Below are 15,601 nucleotides of genomic sequence, written 5' to 3' on the forward strand. Positions count from 1 at the left end.
CAGCCAGCCCCTGTCTCCAGCCACCCCCGCACCCCCTGCCCTGCCCGCACCAGCCCCTGCCGCACCCCTCCCCTGCCCGCAGCCAGCCCCTGCCATACCCCCTGCCCTGCCGTACCCCCTGCCCTGCCCGCAGCCAGCCCCTGTCTCCAGCGAGCCCTGCACCCCCAGCCCTGCCTGCAGCCAGCCCCTACCTCCAGTCAGCTCCTGCCCTGTCTCCAGCCAGCCCCACACCCCCTTGCCGCAAGCCAACCCCGCACCCTCTTGTCTCCAGCCAGCTCCGCACCCCCTGCCCTGCCCACAGCCAGCCCCGCATTCCCTTGCCTCCAGCCAACCCCACACCCTCCTGTCTCCCGCCAGCTCTGCATCCCCTGCCCGCCTGCAGCCAGCCCTGCACCCTCTGCCTTCAGCTAGCCCTGCCTCACGTCCCTGTCTGCAGCTGGCCCCACGTCCACTGGTACCCTGCAGTTCCCAGGGCAGTAACCCTGCACACCTGCTTCAATGAGGGGGGCAGGGAGCAGCTGGGACCCACACATGTGCACACCCTAGGGTGACCAGACAGCAAGTGTGAAAAATCAGGACAGGGAGTGGGGGGGTAATAGGAGCCTATATAAGAAAAAGACCCCAAAATCAGGACTGTCCCTATAAAATCGGTACATCTGGTCACCCTCACACACCCCCAGGGAGTGGCGGGGACCCACACATGTGAAACGGAGCTCATTTCTAGTTCAGGTCCATCTTTTTTAAAAAATAACTTTAGGCATGGTTAACATACATCCGTATTTTCCCGGACAGGTCAGGCTTTTTGGTTCTTAAATCGCCGTCCGGGAGGAATTTTTAAATTTTAAAAATTCCTCCCGGGAAAATAAGGACGTATGATAACACTGTTGGTACAAAAAATACATACTGGGGCACATCTTTAAATCAGAACTTTTTATTGGGAACCGGTTGTTAAGATTTTGGCAACTCATCACTGTATGTACATATATACATACATACATCATCTGAATCATAGGATCGGCTCCACAGTGTTTTACTGTAGATTTTTATAGGTAACTTATCTCAAAAGACAGGTTTCAGAGGAACAGCCGTGTTAGTCTGTATTCGCAAAAAGAAAAGGAGTAGTTAGTCTCTAAGGTGCCACAAGTACTCCTTTTCTTATCTCAAAAGAATCAGTTTGAGATCAGAATCCTTCTTGAAAGATCTTTTTTTAGTTTAGAAAACTAAACAATTCTACATGAACCATTTCCTTACCTCTGCTAATACTCTGAATTTCCTACTTCACTGGATCTATTTTATACATTCTTTTAATAAATAACCTTTGGTTCTGCACTGAATCTCTCAGCTACTTAAGTCACTAGAGCAATGCTGACTTTCCCTTTCAGGCAGAGTAGCCTGGCACAAATTTAGACGCTGCTCCTGCAATGAGCTTCATGTTGGCAGATCCCATGCTTCAGTGGGGAGTTCCACTCTGTACAGAGACCCTCCCATGCAGAGCTCACCACATGACTGGAGACTTAGAGAGTAAATAATGGCATTATTCAATTCCTTACACTCAAAATGAGTAAAAATATTCTTTTGACTAGTTGTTCAGCATCTTAATGAAAGAGAGAGTCATTGCCCAAAGTCAGATACCTGGTGTGACAGCTATTAAATATTTTTTAAAATATTAGGAAAATTAGTACAATACTCTACCTATTTGACTTTATTATTAATTTTTCAAATTAAGCAGACATAAACAAAAAGTTAAACGGCACTTCTGAGAGTTATTAGGAGCTATCACTTAGACACTACTCTTAAATTGGATTTCCTTTGGTTTAAAAAGGAGTCTATAATCTGAGTAAATTATAAATTGAATTATGACACTATTCTGGTCGATATCAGTCTACAAATTTTAAAACATATTTTACCTTATGACTACTCACATGGATGGCATCTGCCTTTAATCTTTTAATCATTGGATTAAAGCCTGTAAATTAGTATTAAATGCAAATATAAAGATTATGAAGGTCAATGTCAATGAGCATTTGTGTGATACTATTACTGCTTATTGCTATTCTTGCCAACTGATTGCCCCAGAAGAAAAATGCCTCAGTGTGCTGCACAAAAGCTTTTCATTTAGATTGCTGACACAAATGTGAATTTCTATATTGTTTATATGGATTATTACTGGCAGGAAATTAATGACACTGACCTTGTAGAATATGTATGAAATGACAAACCATTTTACTTTCAGTAGTCAACAAATTTATTTTGTGTAACTCCTATAAATTAATATCAGAAAGCTGATAGGTAATATTTTTAAATAGTAATACATGTCATGAAAATTAGATAATTTTCTTCCATAAAACTAATTTTTGATAAGAGAAAGCCATAAACATATTTAGATCCATTCAACCCCTCCAGAAACTTTAGCAAGGTTTCAAAACATTTGGACCTTGATGTCAAATCTGCAAGAAGGTTGGTATTTGCCTCATAAAGAAACAGTTGGGTGGCTTCCCTGTCCTGTTTTGATATGCCCGACTTGCCCTAAAGGTTTGTTGCTACAAAGTGAAATATGCTTATTTTTTTAATCACAGAAAAAATATAGAAAGCTGTTTAAAGACATTAAGTCCTCTTTAATTTAATCATCATAGCAAAATCCATTTACAAACATACTATACTGCCCTGCAGTTAGTGTACCTGTTCACATAAAGAAAGATTAGAAACTAAATTGTCCTTGTTTTATGATCACTGTGATAATCAGAAATCTCTTTGTGAGTAGACTGTTCCAATGAAACAACTGTGGTTTACATTTTTACTATGCAATTGATTTTCACAAATCCTTTACTATCAAATTTTCACCCTATTAAGAACTACTCTAAATTAGAGAATATAAAATCAGTGTTCACCTGCATTTTGTTCACCTGTACATATTTATTTGATGCTATTATGAACTTTTGCAAATAGCCCAGTGAAAGAAAAATATCATCTGAAAATATTAAATTCTTCTTACCAGTCAGTGCTCAATTTTCTTGCTTTCAGCAACTGGCTTTCAATCCAGTTTGGTCTTTGTTGTTCTATACTCTGTATAACCTTCTGTGCTACTTGTTTAGGACTACTTTTCTGTTTTCCCACAATACTTTCCAAACACACACGAACTAAACTGAGTTTCTCTTTGCTCCATCTGTCAAGCGTTGCACCTGTTAAAAGTTCTGCGGTGTTTCCATCCTCAAAAATCCGACATATAATTACAATCAAGTTCCAGACAAGCAGACCAGCTTTCTTTGATTCAACAAAGTTTTTTGACATTTTCCTCTCAGACAGGAAAAAGAAGTATTTAATTGGGGGAGGCAAACATGCAATCACTGTAGGTAACTTGCTGATTACAATAGATACAGCCTGAGCTGCAAGCCTTGTGAAGCCTTAAAAAAAAGAAAAAAAGAAAGAAAAGAAGGTATGATTAACATTAATATTCTGGTTCGATCACAGTACAGTTATGAGTGTTGTATGATGATGTCTAATTTTTGTAGTGAAAATGGCTGAAAAGATTAAGTGCTCAAAAGTATAGCTAGACCTCGACTGTGCTTTACTGTATATTAATCTCCAAAAATCTATTGAAATGAGATCCTGTAATGACCTGAAAATAGAAAACCAAGATAATTTAGAATTAAGATTGCTATTCCATATGTATCTAGTCCTGTTTTGCCCAGCTATTACAGCACATTTAATAGAGATAAAGATCACTCATTATTCTGAGTGATTTGGAATAAGATGGGACAATAGCTTGACTTTAAAATTGCTTTATGTTGTTGTTTTTTATGATTAATGTGCAGTGTAGAGTAATGTGCTAAATCTCTCAGAGTCTTGAAGTGTATTTGTAATGTTTACTTTCTTTTTCTCCCTTTCCCTTTTTAGGCCCATAAATGTCCTCACATCAGTCATGATTATTGGCTTCTGCAATATACGCAGGATGTATGCTGGTACAGCACCTACTATTGAATCGTTCTGGAAATTGGAAAGTAACTACCGAAGAGAGACAGGTTGAAAAAAGGAAGAGAAGGGCACAATTAAAAAGAAAAAGGGGACCAAGTATACAGCATGAAAGAAATAAAAAGTGGGAAGGAAAAAGGATATGAAGAAGAATGGGGTAGATGCTCTAGCAGTGTAAAGGGGTCTTACAAAGTAGACTTAAAAATAACTTACTCCCACCTTATGGCCTCTTTTCATTGCCAGAATATTGTGAAGGGATGTCAGTGTAACTGAGAATCAGGTCATGATTTTGGTGCCAATTATTTATTTATTTTTTTTATCCTTGCAAAAATTAAAATTATGGTTGTTTAGCCACGGGTGATCAACAAAAATACTTGAAATAATCTTTACTCCCGATCCATTTTTAAAATGTTTTCTATTATCTATGTTTACCATATTACTTTACTTATTTTAATAATGGTTTAGAGAAAAAATATCTGCAGTTGCACATTGTATACTAATTTCAATGCTATAGAAATATAAATCGTTGTGTTATAAATCACCGATAAATGAGGTTGTAATGTTTCAACCCCAATAACATATCTTAATTAAAACTGTGATGACTATCAGATATTTACAACCAACAAAATCTAAAAGGTTCACAGTAGTTTACACTGGTTGGGAAACAAAATGAACTAAAATGATTTCCTGGTTTTGATCACCATAGATCATCCTAGGATATCTTGAAGCCTATTCTACTATTCTCTAGTGCTGTGAGATTTGTGAAAAGACTTAAAATAACTATATAGACTTTAAAAACACCACAGATGTGTGCAAGGATGTAAATCCCAAGTTATTGCAGTTCTAACTTAATGAAGAAGAAACGTACTGACATAACAATTTCACTAGTACTTTTTTGAAAAAAATCAGGAAATTTGCTTGCAAATTACAATAATGTTTGTTGTCAAATCATATCACATATCAATTCTAATTCTTCAACTTTGATATGTTCTCATTAAATGGGAACAAGCTCTTATGACAGGTTTATATAAGAACACTTTAAGTGTCACCTACATTTTCCAGCATCTTTTCTCTTCATTTCTCTAGGTGTATAATTCCATTCCTTTGGAACTGTCTTCAGCAAACTTTCAGGAACTATTTGCTTGTGTTGATAGGTTCCATAGTTCTCTGTTGCCTCCCATGAATGCATCAAAGAAATTATTTGCTTCACTATACCCTTGACTGAATTAATCAAAGTCAGCTTCAAACATCTGATAACCTCTGGCTCTGAGTCACCACAACTAGAAACTTCAGACAAAAAAAAAGCATTAAACAGTCAATATGCAAACAGCCATTTGTGCACATTTGTTTACTATTAGAATTTCAAAATGAGGTATTATAAAACCCTTGTGAAAAGAAGAGCAACAAAATTATGATTCAGAACAACTTCATAGTTACAGTCCTCTAACAAATTAAAGAAATATTACAAAATTAAAATAATATGGCTTGTATGGTTTAATATTATAGGACCATGTATTTTATAGTTTAATTTCTTTTTTCTTTTGTTTTTCCCTTTAATTTGAAGCTAAAAATTACATGTTTCCAATTGATACTGTCCTTTTCCATGCTGCATATGTTTTTAGTTTGTTTGTTTTAATGGAGCCAGCTGATATGACCACTTTTGTTTACTTCTTTACCTCCTTAGCTGGATCGTCAATTACATTAGCACAGAACTGAGAATAGTATTTGATAGTTAACCAGACTGTTTGGTACTGCTTAATTAGAAAGCAAGCAGAAGGAAAAATGAAGAGACATTCCAGTGACAAAATGATGGAATTAAAAAAAACCCTATCATCTAGCACAGAGTGCCATCATATTACTATAGGTAACATTCCACAAGTTGGTTATCTACAATACAGTTTATATTGTGAGTAGCAGGTATTAAGATGATATAGGAGCATTCTTTCCCTTATTCTTAATATCTTAGAGAATTTACCATTCTCTCCAGAAAAGGGGCGCTGCAGCCCCCAAGTCATGTAGCATGTAGTTCCTCCAGGAAGTTCTACCAGATGCTGGAGTGGCAATTTTGAAGGGTATGTGTGGAAGCAGATTGCCACAAAACCTCAAAATATGGGGGTTTGACCAGTGATGAGCTGCCAGAAGCTCAAGAACCAGTTCCTTCACTTGCTCCGGGTCTTTGGTGGCACTTCAGCGGCACGTCCTTCAGTCCCTCTGGGTCTTCGGTGGCACTGAAGGACCCACCGCCGAAATGCCACTGAAGACCCACCGAAGTGCCACCGAAGGCTCGGAGTGCCACCGGGTCAGTAAAAATTCACATGGGATCCTCCCCAGCCAAGAGCTCAGGCGGGATGGACAGGATGGTCCCGCGGGGCACATCCTGTCCGTCCCGCCTGAGCTTCCCCACCCCTTTAACAACCGGTTCTAAACCAGCTTCAAAATTTAACAACCGGTTCACGCGAATTGGCTCCAGCTTTGGCTGAGTAGAGGCCACCACTACTTTACTACTATGCCAAACTAAAATGAAAAGTGATTTGTGGATGGGTGATGAAGAAAGTAGAATGAGGAAAAGAAAGGTGAGAATGAGGCAGATTGAAGGACCACACTCCAATCGACAAATGAACTGGGCTGCAGGACAGCTAACAGTAGACCCCAAAAAGTAACTCAGCAGAATTGTCCCTCAGAAAATTTGAGAATTTTCAGTTAAACCTGAATGGAGAAAGGAGAGAGAAAGCAGTAGGGAAGATGTCGCCATTGTAGTTTCAGGCCGGGGAGAGAACTGGGGGTGCTGTAGCAGGAAAACTGAGCCACAGTGATTGGAAATGTAGCTCAACATTCTTGGAAGCAGTTGCTGCAGACGCCGTGGTGAGACAAGTGGGAGGGAATGCAAGGTGGGGATGCTGGAGCAGTAATTTTATGAAGTGTAGGAGCTATAGAGTTGTCTATTAAAACATATGGGAGCTGAACGTTGGTTCCTTTGGTCATTTAGTTGTCATATCTTAGGTCAGGGAAATTTGAATAGGCTCTTCTTAAGGCAGCATATTCTGTCTGATTGATAAAGGATGGTGTGACTGACAGCCTGGAGATCTTCCTTCTCTGTTATCTATCCTCTCCTCTTATTTCCCTCCTCCCTTTTCTTCTTTTCTTTTGTGCTATATCACCTCTCTCCTCTGTCATTTTTCTATTTTACTCCCTTTTCCACTGTTTTTTGGGGGAATGGAGATTTCCACACAACCTAACTCTCTTCACCTGTTCTGGGGTCAGCTAGAGGCCTTTATCCAAACTTATTTCACCTGTCCAGGGGGACACATGTCTGCCTCCATCCCCCTCTCAGTCTCATCCCCTTCCCCAGGACTCTTCTGTAAGTTTCTATAGATCCCCACCTCTCATCCCTCTTTGAAACCCAACAGCCTCTGTGCCTTTCTTCTTCTCCCCTCTTTCTGTGCCTCAGGCCACCAGGTCTCCCCTGCAGTTCACTCACTCTTGGGGAGCACCTCCATCCCCTTGATGGTCACTACCCTCTTTGTTCTCTCTCTTGCTTTCACTCAGACCCCCTCCCCCCAACTTTCTTTTCCTCAGGGCCTCACCACTCCCCCTTTTTGGGTACCAGAGAGCTATCTACTCTCATCCCTTTCTTCCCTTTGGGTCCTACACCCTAACACTTTAAAAATCAGCAGTAGCCTCCAACTCCTGTCCCAGATAGGGCATCTCTCCCTGTCCACTCACAACTGGGAGCCCCTCTCCCTTTGCATCATCAAGTAGCAGGGCTTCTAATCCATCCCAAAGCAGCATCCCCACTGCATCTCATGTGGCAATCCCCCCATTTCTTTACTCCCCTTTATCCCTCTTCAAAAGTTAGGGGTGAAGGTGTGGTGCTGGTGCCTTTGTTAGATAGGCAGGAACAGAGAAACTAAGCAGTCAGCAGTTATAGGAGGTGTTTGCTGCTTGCTGCCTGGGTCCTCTGAGATTTGGAACAGCCCTCACCCACACGGTCAGAGGCAGACACTTTTGAAAATTGGGCTCCCACTGTAGCACATTTTTCTACAACCACGAATACTGTATCCATGCCGTTTTCCACTGTTTCTATAATCCCTTGATGAGGTATTAGACTGCAAACATTCATAATATGATTCTTCAAAACACTTCAATTCTAGTATTATTTTAAGTAACCTTCCATAATTTGGACCAACTTATTAAAACAAAAACTAGTATCAGTATATATCTGAAAATGAACAAGATTAAACATGGGCTTTAAAATGTTTGTATCACTAATTGTTTTCATACCTGATATATTGTAAAAGAAATCCCATAGTTGCTCTTTTTTCATGTAGCTCTCAAGAGCACTACTAAGTGATTTGGGTGATAAAGTGCAATAGGATAGTACTGTAAAGATTGCTTCAGTCAAAGTAGGCTCTTTGTTATTTATCTGTTTTATGCAGGAACTTTGTTCATCACATTTTGATACTTCAATTTCTTGAAAATGAATAAAATAATGGTTAGTAGAATTTCCAATTAATTCTAGTTATGGAAATAAAAAGTGTCAAAGCAAACTGAAAACTGTATTTGAACTACATTTTAAAACACAATACCACTGAAATCTTTCACATAATAACATTTGATTCATTATGCCTGCTTAAGTTATATCCAGTCATTAAAAAAATATCAGAAGTACTTTAAAAAAAATACAGTATATGCCTACTTTAATTCAAAATACATTCAAAACATAATTAGAATTTTATTATTCACTATGCATAAACTAAAACAGCAGTGATCAATACAGTGCTATTTCTGTAATAGTTAGGATTACCATCAATAAACTTTACTCATCACTTGGGTAATTTCATTATTAATAAAATGAAATAATATAAATCAATTGGTTAATATGCAAATCAAATGACATGACAGTTGCAGACCTCTCCCAAACACAAAAAAGTTTTGTTTTGTTTTTTAATTTTTTGTGATAATGAAAAATAATAATTCTTCAAAACAAAGTCTCAGTCCTAGTAAGACACCCAGGCCAATATTTTCAAAAGTGACTAGTGATTCTGACACCTTAAAAGGGTTTGTTTGTTTTATAGGCGTAGTGCTCAGCATTGTCTGAAAACGGGAATCTCTTCATTAACTCAAGCTGGGCACCAAAAATCTCTATCCACTTGTAAAAATCTTGGTTTCAGAGTTCGGGGTTTATTTTGATCAGACACACACAAGTGAATGTCGTACTGTCTCCTCACTCTCCAGAATAGTCAGTATATTAATCTGTCTGTGCAAAAAGGACAGCACTGTAGCTGGGCCTTAAACTAGTATCCTTATAGTCTACAAGTAGCAACTCTATCAATTGATCTAAAAGGAGCACACAGATTCCTTGTCCAGTAGGAATTTTGCCAAGTTTAGCTCCATATACATCTTATCTGTATCACTGTGATTCACGTAAGTGAATGTGGATTATTTTTTCTACAAAATGGAGGAAGGTAAAGTCTCAAAGGAGGAGTTGGGAAATCCTGCCTTACTCCTCAATCCAGTTGCGGTGTAGACTATCTGAATTCTCCTATGAAATATGAGACATTTCTGAAATTCAGTTCCCTCTCACTTTGCTCCAATTACTTTTCTTTGAATATTAACTGCTCAGTCACCTAAAGTGGCTGAAAAATCACAAGATTTAAAAAAATAATAAATGTTGCATCTGTTTATTTGCTTTCTGGGTTTTGAATCCTTAGGGTTCATATTTTGAAGCTTTTTTCCACATCCGTGAGAGTTAGAAACTTACTTTTTAAAAATGAAAACTTAGATTTCTATGTATTCACATGATTCCATCATCAGATATTAAGAGAGACTCATAATAAAATAATGAGAGTTGGCAACAGTGCAGCCACAGCTCCATCCACTCCCCGCCTTCTCCCATTTTGGAGAATTGCTCTTGGGCACTGCTGATATTTTGGATGGTTCTTACATAGGCCACACAAAGACAGGAAAAGCTTCCTAGTCCTTCCATTCATAACTAGGGATTATTTTGGGGAACTTCTATGGCCTGTATTATAGAGCAGGTCAGACTAGATAATCTCAATAGTTCCTTTTGGCCTGGGATCTATGAATCTATGAAAACTACACAGCCACATAAGGAGAGTGGGGACTACAACCTAGCCCTATGTGTTTGTGCAATGCCTCACAAAATGAGTGCAATGGCACTATGATGATATAAACAATCATCGACACCCACTAAATACATCTGAAACATATAAGTACTTATTTAAATGTAATTTATGCTGACATATTTTTGCTTTTTGAGGATAAGAGAAGGAAAAAGTTGAGAAATTTTGTACTTTTTTTTTCCTTAGAAATTCTGCATGACTCATGCTGTGAAGTTAAATTTTAGGTAGTTTGTGGTCAGTTATGTAAATTACTCCAAAATTCAAAATTACATTATGCTTGTCTTTTAACTGCTTAAACATATCACTCTGAATTCAGACATTAATAAATACTACTTCTGATAAAATATGTATTCATGTATTAGTGTAAGACTTTGGGCTGCATGAAGAAAAAACAAAATCTACTGACTTTGCTATGACCAAGAAAATAGCTCTTGATAATTTTAGATTACTTTATACAGAAAGCTAGATCAATCACACTTCCACAAATACGTAACGTTATCAAGACTGTATCAGTTTTCCCAGAGAGTTTTAGGTGTAAAAAGTGCACTGTTTGAAATGGTATTTCAGAAATGTGTTTTGGTGATCCATACAGTATACTATTTTATAACACTTAATGTTTCTTTCCTATAAAATATCAAATTTGTAATGTAAAGAATGTGGTCAGTTTTACCAGCACATATTTAATCAAACAGAAATTACTCTAGAAGAAAAAAGACTATTACCAGTTTCAATGTTATGTAAAACAACAGTTTATCAATGTTATTGTAGTTAATATAGCTCTACAGCATATACAAACAACATAATTTCTAACTCTAAGTAGCATATATTCCCCTGAAGCTCAAAGGGCTGGTCAGTCAATAGATTAATAAATTCTGTCACTTCATCCTTGTGATAATTGAAGCAGCTAGTAAAATTCAATAGCGGATAACACCAGGGTAAGAATATTATCCTGATCAAACATTTGTCAGTCTTTGTAAAAGATGACAGGTATTTGAATAGGTAAGTGAATGCAGTTTAGCACTCAATAAGAAGCATGACAGAAGTTGAAGCAATGTTGTGCTTCTGACAAATGTAAGACCACTTTAAAATGACAGAAGTAAATTATGTCAGGTTTAATGGTATGTGGACCTAATATTTTCTGTTTGATAAGTAATGAGAAATTCCTTTGCAAAAGAATGATAAAAACTGATTTTTAACAACAGAATATAGTTCAACATTACGGCAAACATTATGCCAAATCAGTAACTACACCATAAACTATTCATCAATTTGATTCCTTTATTTGAAAACTACTAAAGTGTTAGATGTGATAATAATGTTTATTGTTTTCAAACACAGTAATAGCACAATAAAAAATGAAAGCCTGTGTAGAACCATTCTTCCACTCGCTTTCCTATTTCTCTCATAATTACATATTTCTAACTATTCAAATATGAGGAAGAATACAACTGCAGTTTACAGTAACAAACATATACAATTTATTAAGCAAAATCTCTGAGAAGCTTTCCAATGTTGAAAGCAAGTGATCCTTCAGAGTCCTAACTCAGACTACTTTTTTCAAGGAAAAGCTATTTAAAGCAGTTTTGATATCAAAACTCTGATAAGTTCAAATTCATCCATTTCTTCTTAAAAGCTTCAAAGTTGTGACAGTGGTCTATGTTATCAAAATGCTATCTGCCTTCAAAATATGAATGTTCAGATAGACTGCAACTCTCAGTAAAAAGTGATAAAGGATTCTTCCTACCTCCACACCTCCCCCAGTTCAATATTTGTCTCACTGATAACTGGATAACTACTGATATCCACAACTGGCTGGCATCCTTCCATCAATAGTCAAGCAGTGAAAAATGTAGCAAAACTCAAAAAATTGTGTGTGTTTTCTTGCTGCCATTCTTACAAACAAAGCACAGATACTTACTTGAACTTTCCAATAAAATTTTCACTAAGAGACAATCCTGATGTAGCAGTGTTTCCAAAAGCAAGTTCCAATTACAATACGGTTGGGATAAGAGCAGTTTCAGTTGACCCTGGGCTGCCATTTCTCCGGTTGATGGAATCCTTTCAAAATGTAAGATAAAGACAGAATAATGTAGTTAATTTATCTATGAAATTAATAGCCTTAAAGTGCAGATGTAATGCTAACTCCTTTAAATGTCAATTCCTCCCAGATTACTCAGAAAATGCTTTCATGCTTGCTTACTTTAAGGCTGCTCAGGGAAGGAATTACATTTAATCTCAACTAGCTAAAAGCAAATTAACATTTGGTAGTCTGCCAAATTTATAACTGATACAAAGTAACCTCACTTGTCTCTTTCATGGAACCATGTATGTTCTTGTTCCATGAGGCAAAAATGAATTTTCTTGTGCTTGAATAAATTTGAGGTTATTATATTTTAGTACAGTGTTACATTAATTGTTTAGCAGGAGGCTATAAAATTTATGAAATCAAGTATAAGAAGTGGATAAATAACAAAACCAATGAAAATGCTAAAAGAAGTATGTAATGGGGTGCCACAGAAGCTCTGCTTTCAGTGTAAAGGATATTTTTCCAAGTCCTGCAAAATCCACATGCAAAATGAGATGGCTGTAATTGGTATGCCAGCAAAGGGCCCTGGGTAGAGACAGTGGTTCTAAACTGAGTTAATTCTGGTCACAGATTTCCTGAAATACAATCCTTTAAAATTACCTGTTTTAAAATTTTGTTTTTTTCCCCCACAAAGCTGGGGAAAATACTATGGTCAGGATCCAAACGAATTTACATCTCAGGATTTAACTTGAGCTCAGCTAATGAACACGACCAACAGTCAGCTTCAAAAATTAAGAAGTTAATTGATTTTGAGTCTGGTTCTACAATGTAATGCACCTGGCTGCTGCAAGCAACCTTTCCCCCTCTCCCTGCCCCATCTGACCCCAAAAATGGACCCAGAGCTCCTGGCTCAGTAGGGTTGGGGGAGGGATGACCCTCAAAACCCGGCCACTCCCTCTCCCTGCAGGGCAGCTGCTTGGTTCCCGCTCACGCTCTGGTCCCTCTGACCTCCCTGGGGCTGTGTGTGCTGGTGCGCTCGGGCAGCATGCGCTGTCAGGGCGGTGAGTGGGAGCCAGCCCCCAAACTTCCCTCTAGTGAGGAGGAGCCAAAGCCGCCACTGAAGGAGGCTTTGGGGAAGTTTTGGGGGCTGGCTCCCACTTCCTGTCCTGACAGTGCACACAGTCCAGGTGCCCCTGCACACACAGTGCCAGGGAGGACACAGGAGGCTTGGGAGGAAGGACTAGAAAGCAGCGGAGGGGGAGCGGCAGGGCTTCCAGCTCTGCACAGCCAGAGGAGGGGTGATTCCTAACATCTGAGTGACTGGGAGCTGCCTCCCACCTGTCAGCTTTGCTCCCTGCTCCAGGCAAGCTCCGCATAGCAGCAAGGAGGAGCTGGAGCAGGAATGGCGAGACTGCTCAGCCAGGCAGTATTGGTGCTTCCAGCTACTGCACTGGCTGCTGGCAGTGCTGCTCCTCCGCTGCCATGAACTCTGGGATACATCTGAAGGACTTCTGGGACCTGAGTCAAGTGCAGGACAGAAAAGCAGTAGGGCTTGGATCTTCCAACTCTGCATGACCCTAGGACCATAAGTTAGCACAACTGGTGTGTGGACACAAGGGGGGGTTAGGCTTCAGTCCAGGTTCAAACCTGGACTTACATTTTTGTGTAGACATACCCTTAGTCTGACCTCAGTGGTACGCAAGGCTTTAGAACAAATTCTGAAGGAAAGAATAATTAAATCAATAGAGATAAATGGTAAAGGGGATGAAATGCAAAACTGGTTTACCAAAAGTAGATCATACCAGACTAACCTGATTTCCTTTTTTCAGAAAATAACTGATTTTTTAGATAAGGGAAGTGCAATGGATTTAATATACTTGGGCTTCCACAAAGCTTTTGAGATGGTGCCAGCTGGGAAATTATGAATTAAACTAGGAAGATGGGGATCAATACAAGCATTGTAAAGAAGATAAGGAACTGGCTAAAGAGAAAAATGTAATGGGTTGTGCTGAAATGTGAATTATTAGCTCAGAGGGAGATTACTAGTGGAGTTCCTCAAGGATCCATTTTGGAACGAATCTTATTCAATATTTTTATGAATGACTGTAGCACAAAAAGTAGGAGTATGGCAATGAAATTTGAGGATGACAAAAAGTTGGGAGGCATTTTCAATAAAAAGGAGGATCAGAATATTATACAGGAAGACCTGGATGACTTTGAAGACTGGAGTGACGGAAATGGGATGAAATTCAATAGTGCAAAATGCACGGCCATGCACGTAGGGTTTAATAATAAGAATTTCCAGCATGAGCTGGAGGCTCTTCAGTTGGAAGCAACAGGGGAGGAGAAAGAGCAGATGTGTGGGTTGATCATAGGATGACTATGAGCCACCAATGTGATCCAGCTGTGAAAAAGGCAAATGTGATTCTAGCATGTATTAGGTGTGGCATTTCCAGTGGAGATAGAGAAATATTAATGCCATTGTACAAGGCACTGGTAAGATCTCATTTGAGGATAAATTCTGGCAACCCATCTTCCTGAAAGATGAATTCAACTGGAGCAGGTGCAGAGAAGAGCTGCTAGGATGATCAGAGAACTGCAGGGCCTATCTGTTGAGAGGAGACTGGAAGAGCTTGGCTTCTCTAGTCAGCAAAAAGATGGCTGTGAGGGGATATGATTGCTCTCTATAAATACATTTGGAGGCTAAATGCCAGGAAGGTTAAAGAGCTATTTTAGCTAAAGGACAATGCTGGCACAAGGACAAATGGGTATAAACTGCCCATGAACAAATTCAGGCTGGAAATCAGAAGAAGGTTTCTAAATATCAGAGTGATGAGGTTCTGGAACAGACTCCCAATAAGTGTGGTGGGGCCAAACAACTTAATTAGTTTTAAGGAGAACTGGACATATTTATGAGTGCAATTGGGTGACAGGGTTGCTTGTGATGGTGGGCTGCAGGGTTCAACAGCTCTGGACCACACTTCCGATTTATGTCTTATGTTCCTAGAAGCTCATGTTTCAAGGTTTCCAGCTGGCCATCTGCAGGAGTCAAGAATGGATTCTCTCCCCCTGCTACCCTCCAACATATTCTGGGATTTTTTAAAATCTCCTTCCTCTGAAGCATCAGAGATGATCATGGCTGGAGATGGGGTGGACCAGAGCTCTAAAGTGACACTGAGCATTCTCTCTCTCAATTGCTTGGCTGTCTGATATTGCCCACGTGCTCAGGGTCAAATTGATTGCTATATGTGGGGCCAGGAAGGAATAGGTCAGACTGGCAGTGAGTGAGAGTTTTTTCGCCTTCCTCTGCAACATGTGGATGCAGGTCACTTGGTAGGAATATCTGGCGATATCTCACTTAATTATTTCCCTGCTGTTGTGGGGGCCTCAGGCACTGGTGAACCTCGGTCTCTCCTATTCTCTGCCTGCAGCATCCAATAGTCTAGTCTCCTGTGAGCTGTAA

The 15,601-nt window shown here is 39.2% G+C and overlaps 1 protein-coding gene across 11 annotated transcripts in view; it reads right to left on the reverse strand.

Annotated features, from left to right (window-relative positions):
- The window catches only part of KIAA0825 (KIAA0825 ortholog), a 413,723-nt gene that overhangs the window by 195,053 nt on the left and 203,069 nt on the right, over positions 1–15,601 (reverse strand). For all 11 annotated transcript variants that reach the window (XM_048849271.2, XM_048849272.2, XM_075128575.1 and 8 more), the window contains 4 exons: positions 12,031–12,170; positions 8,251–8,439; positions 5,023–5,256; positions 2,993–3,401 (listed from right to left, as the gene is read on the reverse strand). In XM_048849271.2, coding sequence (XP_048705228.2) covers positions 2,993–3,401; positions 5,023–5,256; positions 8,251–8,439; positions 12,031–12,170 — 972 coding nt within the window. The remainder of the gene's footprint in view (positions 1–2,992; positions 3,402–5,022; positions 5,257–8,250; positions 8,440–12,030; positions 12,171–15,601) is intronic.

The sequence above is a fragment of the Caretta caretta genome, chromosome 5, assembly GCF_965140235.1.
Source record: "Caretta caretta isolate rCarCar2 chromosome 5, rCarCar1.hap1, whole genome shotgun sequence".
In the NCBI taxonomy this organism is placed as follows: Eukaryota; Metazoa; Chordata; order Testudines; family Cheloniidae; genus Caretta; species Caretta caretta.